Source organism: Plectropomus leopardus, chromosome 14 (genome assembly GCF_026936395.1).
Source record: "Plectropomus leopardus strain MGB_pleo_1.0 chromosome 14, ASM2693639v1, whole genome shotgun sequence".
In the NCBI taxonomy this organism is placed as follows: Eukaryota; Metazoa; Chordata; class Actinopteri; order Perciformes; family Serranidae; genus Plectropomus; species Plectropomus leopardus.
In genome coordinates, this window is record NC_142189.1 from 33,590,676 (window position 1) to 33,603,408 (window position 12,733).

Genomic DNA, 12,733 nt, shown 5'->3' on the forward strand with positions numbered 1-12,733 from the left:
GTTATTCAGCAACTCCATATGGCATGTTCTTGCTTGATCATAAGTTCTAGAATGTTAGGGTTCTGGAATGTTTCTAGCACAACCCAGGTTCTAGAGAGTCGCAAGTTCTTGAATGTTACCCATAATTTCCACCAGATCCCTGTGCGGCCTGGCTCCAATCCGTCATGGCAGATGGAGCACAGAGCAAAACTGCAGCGGAGCCATAATGCAATGCACATGCAAGCGGTGGAAATCCTGGGTTACGGGTTCCAGAATGGTACAGTTCTAGAATGTTATACTCCAAAAATTATAATGTAAGATGTTAAGCTATGACTCTTTGTTAGTTCTAGAATATTAGAGTTCAAGAATGTTAAAGGTCCAAAATTTTAAGTTCAAGGTTCTTGTGTGTTAAAGGTTTTAGCAGGTTTAGAGTTTTATGAGTTGTAGGAGTAACAGTTCTAGAATATAATAGTTCTAGAAAGATAAGTTACATTTGCAGAATTTTAAGTTAGTCGTAGAATGTGAGGGTTTGAGCGTGTTACAGTTGTTTAAGTAACGTGTTACCGCCGACCCTTAGAGGCTGGAGAAGGGCGCGCTCATGAGGTGGTGAGTATTACCATTTACCGGCCCAGGGTCAAGTGTCATGATGCAGCTGCTCCTTGTGGCACAGCCTGCTTATGACTAATTAGGAGTTCTAAAATGTTTCTAGCATGTCCAGGTTCTTGTGTGTCAGGGGTTCTTACTGGTTCTAGAATGTCACAGTTTCTAGAACATTACAGGTGTAAGTATTACCTGTGTGTATTTTTAACTGATGAGCAGGTGACAACTTGTATGGTAGCCTTGGGCAGCAGTGTATGTGAGTGTGATAAAATCAAATTTTACTGGTGTTATGCCTTGTATTATTTACACATGACAAATGATTGATTAGCTATACAAGTCCATGTTCCATGCAATTCCACTGAGGTACCATGTCACAATGTCCTGAGCAGTGGCCAAGTGTCAGAGATTTATTAAAACTACTGATCTGATCAATGAGCAAAATACCATGTCTGTGAGAACTATGTTTTTTTCTTCTTTTCCCTTTTTTTATTGTATTCTATTTGATTGATTTAGTTGGCTTAAGCTTTATCTACCCATAGTGAAACTGAAAAGCTCGTGAGAGCATAAGGCTTGAGCAATCATTCGAAGCATTTACAAAAATAGGTTTATCTATCTATCTACTTTGTTGTCTTCCTCTACTCAAGGCTAAGCTAACCATCAGCCGGCTCCAGCCTCATATTTACACCAGTTAGGACTGAACTGGGTGCAGGGCTAACTTGTTATGCTTCACATCAGAAGGAAAGATAAGCTCAAAGCACTAAGCTAAACCTTTCCCCTCAAAATTGGATATTTGGTTCATTTCAGAACAAGAAATGGTATTTGTGTGACTGGGTGTTTCAGTCTTTTGAAATGGATGTGTTCTAATTAACTCATGTGTAAGTCTACATCAAATGACAGTGTCTAAATGTGACATTCCACATGATCTGTGATTCATTTTAAAAACATGCTGCACTTCCTTGTGCTCGGAAATTCCAGCCTAGCAGAAAGAGAGGGAACGCCCATGTGCAGGTATGAAAGGTAAAGTCTGACAAGTTTCAAACAAATTCATAGCATTACAGGACAGATAGCAGCAGGATCCATTGATCTTTTCAACATGAGCCTACCATACTATCAAGGTAAGAGTCAGCTGTTTCTCTGTAAAAGTGGCAGTTCAGTGGATTTATTTTTTCATTGCCCTTTTTTGAGTTATTCATATTAATACGCATATTTTGTTGTTTTTTTAACATCCGTCTGGATTTTACTTTTTTCCAGTATTGTCTTTATATTGCAGTGAAGCATCAAAATTCTAGCCGTTTGATAGTGAATTATGAAGTTTGAAAACCACTTTGCCGAAATAATTCAGTATTCCTTTGTGTGTGTGTGTGTGTGTGTGTGTGTGTGTGTGTGTGTGTGTGTTTTGTTTTGTTTTGTTTTTTTTGTTGGTGTGTCATGCTCAACGTGACTTTATCTTGTTTCTTTATCTCTTATTCAGTCTCTTTTTCAAACTCTGTTTGGACTATATTGGATCAATGTCTGTGAGCTGCTCTGATAGAGAGAGACAGTGTTTTGTTTCACTGCGTTGTTGCTTCTCGCTGGTTAAGAGGTTTAAATTCACGTGTTTACCACAGTGGTGTGTTTCCATCAATGTCGGTTTTTGATGCAGGTGAGAATGCCAGTTGTTACTTTTCCCACTATATTAGAAAGCCAGATGTTAGTAGAGGCTGCACTGTACTGCACTGTGATGCTGTGGGCATGTTTTTTGACTTTGCCTTCAGCTCCCTTCTATACTCTCCTCAGTTACTCTCAGCTGCTGTGCTCCTGCAGAGAGGAAGACACAGGCAGAGAGGATTGAGAGAGAGGAGGACAGGGAGACAGAGAGCAAGGGAGGAGAAAAAAAAACACCTACTACGGTGTGCAATCCAAAATATGCAAGGCCTTACATAACACCTGACTCTAATGCATATGTGCTGACACTAGAAACGATAAAACCAAAAGAGTTTCACAAGACATGAAAGTCTTAAATGAAATCAGAATTTGCAGAAGAGACCAATGCCTAAAATGACAAGCTGTCTGTTATGTCATCATTACCCTGGTAACAGAGACTCAGACATGCAGTTTTTTAAAAATCCACCTGTAAAAATTAAGAGTCTTTCCACATTACAGAACTAAACGGCAGACGGACCATGTGTATAATAATATAATAATGCAATAGAAGCTGTAAATAAGGAAAGAGAAAGGGGGGGGGGCAATAATGGTAACAATAACATAACATATAACAATAGTGATAGACAAAAGCACATGGTGGGATGTCCACATCCAGGCAGTGCAGAGGCAAAGGATGCAGAGTTAAATTGCTCAGCTTTAATCAATAAATAAGTCAGTATTTGAATGCAGGACTTCTACAGTGTCTGGTATTAATAGTTTTAATATTATTGTTGGTAGTATTACTTTAGGCAAAACATTCTATGTGCTTATTCTACCAATACAAATAGCCAACTAACATTTCCACTTAGAGAAAGGGTGAAAAGTATAGCCAGACGACATGAGCCTGTGGCCTCCGAATCGCTATATCCACCCAGTGTTGGGGGTAACGAGTTACAAAGTAACGAATTACTGTAACGATATTACTTTTGGGGGTAACGAAGTAAAGTAACGCATTACTCTAAAAATATCGGTAACTACACTACTTTACTAGACTACAGGAACATGCTTTCCTGCGTTACCTAGGCCGTGTTTGCCTGTGCTGTGTCTGTCTGTTTAAGTGGCGCAGGAATTATGTGCGTGCTGCAGCTGCTGTCTATGTGCGTGCGCAACACGTGCTGCATAGAGAGGGGTGAGTGACGTTGCTGCCAGTACGAACAGGAGAGAGGGAAATGGAGACGGAGACTGAGACGGAGACGGAGACTGGGGGGTTCGGCCAGTGGCGATATTCCAACTACTTTCAGTTTATTGCTCGAAAGGACAAAAATATTCGAGTGAAGTGCACTCTATGCCCAGGCGACAGGCTCCTTTCAACTGCTGTCCTGTATCTACTCGGTAAATTAAGAAATGGGAAAGTAAAGTAATAAGTAGTGAAGTTACTTTTTAAATGCAGTAACTAGTAAAGTAATTTCATTACAATTTACAGAAGTAACTAATAATAAGTAACTAATTACTTTTTTTGAGTAACTTCCCCAACACTGTATCCACCTGCACAAAACACAGTCAAGTCACAGCTATGCACATTTTGAAACAAAGGAAAAATACACTAAGTCAATGTATTACACACTCTCTCACACACACACACAGATTCCTTTCTTTAAAGTTAGATAACCACTTGGTGGAAGTGAATCCTCCAAAAACTTCAGAGTACACATCCTTCTTCAAAGGTGTTGGACTGAAGGTTAAAAGTTTAGCAGGGTTCATACTTCTTCAAAATATATCCAAATAGTTTATTTCAACAAATCAAACATTTGACGTTTTTGGCCTTAATATAACCACGATTTACTCTTATTAACTCTTTACTTCCCTTACATGTAATGTAATGTTGAGAGTGGCAGAGGATGTTGAAATTTGTGCATAAAGCACAAATTGGTGAATGAAGTGTCTGACTCATAAATGTAATGTTGGAGGACCTCCAGACCAGTCTTACTGACTTGTGTCCCCCAGGCATGGTGCATGGAATCCCTTATTTTTCCACACTGAAAGAGGCAACCCAAAGGGTGTGTTGCTTTGCTGAGGACTCTCAAGCACTGCTGCATTCATCCACCAGTGCTAAGCTAGCTATTGATGATCAGTACCTGAATACAAACCATACACTAATGGCTTGTTAAACTGAATGTTTGGGGTTTTTTTCACTTCTAGATGTGTTAATAAATTTTGTGACAAGTGAGGAGGATTTGAGGTGTTTAATAGGCACCTTTAACAGAGCTGGTCTCAGAAACAAAATAATGTCACTACTTTAGGAGTGTTTGTAAAATTACAGAGACCAACTGATTACATCAAATAACTTGCCCACCAATTATCTACATTTCCACCATCCACAGTGCATGAAAACAGTGGAGTCATAGTTGCAGATCCTGATGTTGAAAACATTTTTTTTTACATTTAATAATGCTTTGGTGGATACTCAGGTGGTGCCAGTTAAAACCCACAAAACAAAAACACAACACAAAGTCACAGTGGTATCAAGCAAACAGTTTGTCTGTCCAGATCATAAAGAGCAATTTGGCAGCAGAGCATAACAGGACTGACGAGACCAAACATGATAACACATGAACAGTAACAACATATAGGTCTATTTTTAACTTTGTGACATTATTACATGACACACAAGAAAAAGCCAAGCAGCACCTGACAGGGCTGAGAAATAAAGCCAATGCTAAAGTGCTAAAAACTGCAGTTCATCTAATGGCCACTTGAGACTGGCTCCAAATGCGAGTCGCCATACATCTCCATGTTAAAATACCTAACTTTACAACAGAAATAAACATATTTACATACTGGTACAGTTAAAAAAAAAAAAAGGTCTATATAGGTAATTTTAACATGAATGACAAAGGCACTCAATCCAGTTGGAGATATCAACTATAGAGATGTCAGCCTTTTCACCAGTAGAACTAGATGGCACTCGGCTTGTCAAAAAAAGAAAATATATTTGAAAACCAACAGTTATGTCTCTTTCCTGAAATCATGACCCAGTTACTCAAGATAATCCACAGACCTCATTGTGAGCAGTTTCACGTCGGAGCTAAGTTCTTTCTACTTAAGTAGTACTGCATTCTGTATTAGAACATCGAAGGAAGTGTGCATCTACTTAGGCTTGGTCTTATGACAGCCTAAAATGTAAACATTATACACTGGCTAGCTCAGTGGTGCCAGGTGAGCTAGCAGTAGATGCACGCTTTTTCTGCATGGTGATTTGGTTGGCAGATGCAGTTCCAACACTCACTTGTCAGTGGACTGCTGCATTTACATAATGCGTTCTCTGTATCCACCTGCATCTGCTGGTGATGTTTCAGGATGCCAAAACCAATGCTGGGATGTCAACAAAAGCACATGGTTATGTTTAGAGAAAAAAAGCACATGGTTATGTGTAGACAACAAAAGCACATGACAACCAACGCCGGGACGTCATCAGAAGTGCATGGCTAGGATAGGCTACAAAGGCATAGGTGGTTATGTTTAGACAACAGAAGAACGTAAATAGGTTTTGTAAAAAGCATCATGGCTTGGCTTTACATTCATGTGGGTAGTGAACGCCATACTACGCGACAGACTGGCTTTTGAACCCTCCTCCCCACCCTTTAAGAACCCTCACACTCTTTATATTATGTGGTTACTGGCAGCTCTTCAGCCTGATGCTGTCTAGCAATGTATCATATGGCCACAACAGGTTCTGTCTGGCCACGTTGTCAATTGACACCACCAGGCAGCATATCATACCGCTATGCAAGGTGGTTTTTGGAATCAGTGTCTTATATGGCAATCACTGACAAAGCAGCAGCCTTTGACGACTTCAGAATGAGAACTGGAAGTTCAACAGAAAGAGATCAGTTTCAACATGAAACTGCTCACAACAAGGTCTGTGAATTATCCTTAGTAACTGGGTCATGATTTCTGGAAAGAGACATTGTAGTCGAGCTTCTAAAATGTTTGGTTTTTTTTTTTGTTTGTTTGTTTGGCGCTTTGAGCATTACAAGCTGAGTGCCTTCTAGTTCCATTATATTGAGTAGAAGACAGGCACCTACTACGATGGATATCTCCAACACTCCAACTCACACAAAAAAAATGTAGATTGATAAATAACACTAAAGCAAAGAGGAAAAATATGTATTTTTGATTTGAGGTTGAACAGTCCCTTTGAAATGCCTTCAAGGTCTTATGGAAAGTACTCTGAACAGCGTTGTTGTTGAAATGTGCTCTATCAATAAATCTCTTGTGTGGTAAGTGACACCAACATGAGTCATCTTGTGAGTTGAGAACATTTTTTGACCTGTTGGATGCTGGAACCTTTCCAGACCTGTTGAATAACTTCGAATTGCATTGTCATCAACCTTAGCAAAGGCTGTTTATTAAGCCTTGTAACCTGGGCTCAAAGGATAAGCGCACTATGAAACTGTTATCTTATTAAAGGTGACAAAATGGAATCAGTTAAGACCTTTTTTTCCATCTGGAGTGTGCACACAGCCTCTCTGTATGCACTGTATGACGAACGGTGTATTTCTCTCCGACAGGGTTCGGAGGTACCACAGATCCAAATGAAAGGAGGATTGTTCTAGTTGGGAAGACTGGTGTGGGGAAGAGCGCTACAGGAAACACCATTCTGGGGAGAGAAGCGTTTGAATCGGAGATGTCTCCATCTTCTTTGACGTCTGAATGCAACAAAGCTAAGGGTTTTGTTGGAGGTCGAAAGGTTGCAGTTATTGACACTCCAGGGTTATTTGACACTAATTTCACCCAAGAAGAAGTGTTGAAGAGAATAAAGATGTGCATCTCTCTGTCTGCTCCTGGTCCTCACGCCTTCCTGGTGGTTCTTCAGCTGGGCAGGTTCACCCAGGAGGAGAAGGAAACCGTCAAGATGATTCAAACAACTTTTGGTGAAGATGCAGCTAAATACACAATGGTGCTATTCACACATGGAGACCAGCTGAGGAAGCAAACCATAGACGGCTATATTTCAGAGAGTCCAGATCTGCAAGCCCTCATTCGGATGTGCCACCGCAGATACCATGTCTTCAACAACGAAGTCAAAGATCCTGTGCAAACCAATCAGCTCCTGGACAAAATTGACAAGATGACTATGGCAAATGGTGGAAGCTACTACACCAGCGAAATGTTCATGAAAGCAGAGGCAGCCATAGAGAAGGAGAAAGAGCGACTCCTGAAGGAGATGGAAGAGAAGAGGCAGAGAGAGCTGGATGAACTGAGAGCCAAATATGCAGGACGGGCCTTCTGCAGGGAGGAGAAGCAGCTTCATATAAGATACGAGTATGAAGCCAGAGCTCGAGCTGAAAGATCAAACGAATTTGTTGGTGCTCCGGCAATAGTTATAGCCACGGTCTGTGGTGCTGCTGTCGGAGGTGTGTTAGGAGCTGCAGGAGGTCCAGTTGGTGTGGTAGTTGGAGCTGCAGCTGGAGCAGCTGTAGGAGCTGCTGTTGGTGTACTATCCGTAAAGGTTTCACAGCGTTGCCATGTGCAATAAGGACTAGGCTTGGGCTTGGGCATTAAGAAATGTTGTTTTTCAATACTGTCATAAATACAGGCAATCCTCTTTCTATTAAACTCATTGTATGAAGTGCCCAGCAAGCACCACCAGAGCTCAGTCTCCGGTCTCTACTTGTGGAACAGGCAGTTGAGCTGAAAGACACAGTGACACCAAGTGGTGGAGGGAGAAGTTATAGTACTGTAAACAGCTGGCAGCCAGCAGGCAGAGAGAGACCATGAGGAATAACAGCAGGTTCTTCCCATCTAACTTGGTGAATTAAAGATTTATTTTGACCAAACCGGAGCTGGTGATTGTTGGAACAGTGAACTTACAAACGAGCTGACTTCAGGAGGGTATGGAAGAATGTAAAAGTAGATACCGCTCAAGTCTAACGAGGACCATAGAGAATAAAGTTAATCAGTGGTGTTTTAAATCTAATTCTGTAGTCACATATAATCTGCTATTGCTTCTTAGTAAACTCTTTGCACTTATAATTTGTATTAAAGATGACTCTCAAAATCCCTTTTTTTTTGATAACTGAAATATTTTGTATCTTAAAATAACCCGGTCTCATTCTGAAGTTGTCAAACATCACTTCTCTGTCAATGATTTCCTTTTCAGACACTGACAAAAAAGCTATCCTTTCACTGTGGTATGATCAGTGTGTAATGATGTGAGACGGCATCAGTTTGAAATGTATTAATTGCCTAAACCTAACAACATGCTTTTGCTGCACAAGGACATAAATGTAAGCATGGAATTTTTAAATCAACATTGTACTTTTATTGAAAAAAAAAAAATCTGCGCCTAATATGCAGAATTTGCACATTTCCTGTGAAAACAAAAGTGTATTTTGAAAAAGATTTTGCGTAAATTGAACATCAACAACAGTTGCACCCAGGATACCTAGTAGATGTCAAAAGTCCACTGAACATGCGGTGATACGTGACAAGTTGGGAGAGAGAGTGTGTTCTTTAAAAAGGTAGAACTGACAGACTTGTGTATTGACTGTATAATAATGTATAATATGATTCTTGTACTTTGCATGATGGATTGTCACTTAATGATTGTATAGAATCTAAATAAACTGTGTTGAACGTTATGTTGATTAGTGAAATTCATTCCTTGATTTAATATAGGAGGAACTAATTTCTAAGTAATTTATAACAACAGACAACTCTGTCTTAAATGAGACATATTATGCTCATTTTAAGGTTCATACTTTGCTTTCGGGTTTCTGTTGCTACATGTTTACACGCTTTCATGTAAACAAAAATGTGAAACTTTTTTTTTCTTTTTCTCACACCGATGCAGCATATTCATATGCATGTGTTTATTTTATGTATGTGATGTAACACAATCACTTATCATACATGGTACGGTTTTATACTATACCTTCTCGATGACCACATGTCATTTCATTCTGACACACATAATGTCAATAGCATCACGTCAGCTAATGTGCTTCGAAACTAATTGTTCTCCTTGTGTTACCTTGACAACAAAGTATGTTTTCCCCTCTTGGAGTGACTGACATGATAAACAGCTGCGTTCGAGAATCTTCAGCTCTGATTGGTTGTTTTGGTTCATGTGCTGTGATGCAATTTAAACTGCAATAGCGTAGGCAGAGGAATCTCATCCTTTTCACAGATTATCCTTCTCATTTAGTGCTGTGTGAATATAGTAACAATTTCAGCAAATGAAAAACCAAACCAAAACAGACAAAATAAAAGGAAAATGTATATGTTTTAAATTATCATAATTCTTCAAAATCATATTAAATGTATAATTATGAAAATTTGAAATATAGAGTTCTGGACATTTCCCAAGATTTTTTTTAATTAATTTTCAAAATCTACTTTTTTTGCAACTTGTAGGACTTTTATTGCCAATTTTCTCTTTAACTTTGGCATATTTTTGAAAGAAATCTACTGAAAAATTACAGAGGGTTCAAAGGTTTAAATAATTGTGAAATGCGTTTGAATATAGCACAAGTAGGGTGATGTTGATACAGGTTTCAAAGGGTTAAATTAAGTGTTACAAAATAAATTTTATGCCTTACTGTGAATTCAATATTTTGTCTCCAAAGTACTATATAAGTGGGCTTTGTATTGTTTATTGTCCATTTTAAAATAAAGATGATGATGATAATATGGAATTTCTTGCATTGTACAAATCTGCATTATCTGTAAGTTGGATGTTTCATACAGCAGCTAAATAACAAAGAGCTGGAAACAAAGATGGTCCTATGCTTTATCTCTCCAGGGTCTTGGAAGAAGAGGAAAAGTGATGAACTCCGAATCATTTTGGTGGGGAAGACAGGAGCAGGGAAGAGTGCAGCAGGAAACACCATCCTGGGGAGAGAAGCGTTCCAGTCTGAACTGTCCTCTGCTTCCTGGACATATCAGTGCAAGAGAGAGGAGGGAGTGGTTAGCGGCCAAAAGGTTGCCATCATTGACACTCCGGGGCTGTTTGACACTAATTTTACCCAAGAAGAAGTGCTGAAGAAGATCAAGATGTGCATCTCTCTGTCTGCTCCTGGTCCTCATGCCTTCCTGGTAGTTCTTAAGCTGGGCAGGTTCACGCAGGAGGAGAAGGAAACCATCAAAATGATTCAGAGTACCTTTGGTGAGGAGGCAGCCAAATACTCCCTCGTGTTGTTCACACATGGAGACTTTCTAAAGAGACAAACTATTGAAGGCTTTCTTTCAAAGAGTGAAGAACTCAGAGAGCTCATAGACTCATGCTACGGGAGATATCACGTCTTTAACAACCAAGTAACAGACCCGGTGCAGACCAGTCAGCTGCTGGAGAAAATTGTCAGGATGACAGCAGAGAATGGTGGAGGGCACTACACAGTAAAGATGTTCAGAAAAGCAGAAAAGGCAGTAAAGAAAGAGGAGCAAAGAGTTTCGAAGGAGCTGAAAGCAGCAGAGCGGCAGAGGAGGAAAACCATAAAGGCTGAAATTGAGAGAGAAATTCATTTAACAAGAAAGTCGATGAAACAGGACAAATGTGTTCTGCAGTAGGAGATGAAGGTGTTCGAGCTATTCAGGAGCAGCTGATCTTGGTGAATAGGTGTAGGTCACTTTAAGACAGAATGTCCCTTATCCACTGGTTAAAGGTCACCTATGCAAACCTGTATGCAGCCACAGAAAGTAGGTCTAACCATGTCTGTGCTGGATGTCTTTGTGCTCTGTTTAGTGTAACTTCATACATTTTTATATGATGAGTCATGGTGTGTTTAAAGATGGTTTAGCAGCTGCAGGAGGATGGAGGGGAGATGTGTGATTTTTCACACAGTGTTTTCACAATGTATGTCCTTAGATACAAAGTGATAACACTAAGGCCATGTCCACAAAGAGATGGAACCGACCTATTTCTTTTCCGTTTTTCGTAACATAGAATTATCTCAAGAAATGTGTGTGTCCGTACAAAACCACTGAAAATGCTATTGTATATATGCCAGACCTGTAAGTGGTGCTGTAACGCTGCCACAGAAATACACCAAAAACAGAGAATAAGACATGGAGCATGTGCATAAAACTTGTGTGATATAAACAAACACACGAAGAAGAAGATGGCGGAGAATACAAATTAAGCTAGAGAGGAGACATTTGTGTGGAGCAGAAGATTTTGCTGCAAAAGCCATGTCATGCTCAGTAGCTTCTGCAGCACCAATGCAACACTGTAATCCGCCATTGTTGTTGTTGTTGGTGGGGTTAGCGCATGTGGGTTAAGGGAGAGGTAGTGCTATAGCATCATCGGTTCGGGAAAGATGCATATGGGTTGTAAACACGGAAACGCAAGGGTGGTGTCTTCAGATTTGTTCACTCTGGGACCCAGTTTCAAAAATTAGCATATTCGGGCTCCCAAAACGCCAGTTCCATGTGGATGAAACATCCATACGATAAAAAACTTTTATGGATACACCTAAACTCGTCTCCGTATGGACATGGCCTAAGTCACATGCTGAGTCAGAGTTCAAATGTTGTATTTAACAGTATGTCCCTGGAGAGCAGCAATGCAACATGAAAGAAAATGAACTCATCATCAAACTCACAAGTGATTAAACAAAGCTGTTCTTTGGAGCCGGAAATAGAAACAAACAAACAGGGAACAAATGAAATCTGGAGCAGTAAAGCACAGTCACAATTATTGTTAACTGTAGTCAGACTGCTTAAATGCATGCATGTAACAACTATAATATTCAATATAAAAATAAGTATTTTGTTGACAGTAGTATTATATTATTTACACACCTTGTTCATACTAAAAGGGGAGATACTTCCTTATAAAATGAATTCCTCTCCTAATTAGGTTGTCTCAGCATAACCACATGCAGCATCATCCCACCATGTGCATTTGTTTTCATTACAGCATCCCCATGCCAGAATGTCAAAAGCAGACACAGAAGGATACCCAGAGCGTAATCTGTAGACATAGAAGTCCACTGCAAAGGTGCAAACTGTGATGGCTTGGGATGAGAATGTGTTGACAGTTCACACAGCTCCAGGAAAAATGATTTATCTCTTAAAACTTCCTGCTTCACTTATGACTCCCACAGACACTGGTTAAATGGGATAAAGGCAGTGTGTGCTATCTTTTCTGTAGTCTTTAGTCAGACCAAAATGTTGGAGGTTCATACTTTACAGTAAATGTGTGTGTCCTCTGCCGCATGTACTGCATGTTGTGTATATATATATATGTGTGTGTGTGTGTGTACAAATCTAAATATGTCTGTATATATTCTTGTCTTGTTTTTTTGTTTGTCATGGACTAAGAGTGTGCATTTTTATTTTTTTAAAACCTTTAAAATGTCACTTTCATCTATAATCTATATTTATAATGTTGCAAATGTATTACAAAAAAATCTAAAAATATGTGTGTTGAACAACTGTTATTACTATTCTTTATTGCTTTTACTGTCTGATAGGGATATAACTCATAAGGAGATAAATCAATCATTTCAAAGCAAAAAGAAGCTGA

At 39.5% G+C, this 12,733-nt stretch overlaps 2 protein-coding genes across 2 annotated transcripts; both read left to right on the top strand.

Moving 5' to 3' along the window:
* The first annotated feature begins 1,565 nt into the window (after positions 1-1,565).
* LOC121954024 (GTPase IMAP family member 9-like) lies at positions 1,566-8,846 on the top strand. Its single transcript, XM_042501330.2, has 2 exons — positions 1,566-1,694; positions 6,774-8,846. The coding sequence occupies exons 1-2, from the start codon at positions 1,673-1,675 to the stop codon at positions 7,739-7,741; spliced, it is 990 nt and encodes a 329-aa protein (XP_042357264.1). The 5' UTR covers positions 1,566-1,672; the 3' UTR covers positions 7,742-8,846.
* Positions 1,584-12,627, top strand: LOC121953162 (GTPase IMAP family member 9-like). Its single transcript, XM_088087775.1, has 2 exons — positions 1,584-1,694; positions 10,010-12,627. The coding sequence occupies exons 1-2, from the start codon at positions 1,673-1,675 to the stop codon at positions 10,771-10,773; spliced, it is 786 nt and encodes a 261-aa protein (XP_087943901.1). The 5' UTR covers positions 1,584-1,672; the 3' UTR covers positions 10,774-12,627.
* Positions 12,628-12,733: the final 106 nt, after the last annotated feature.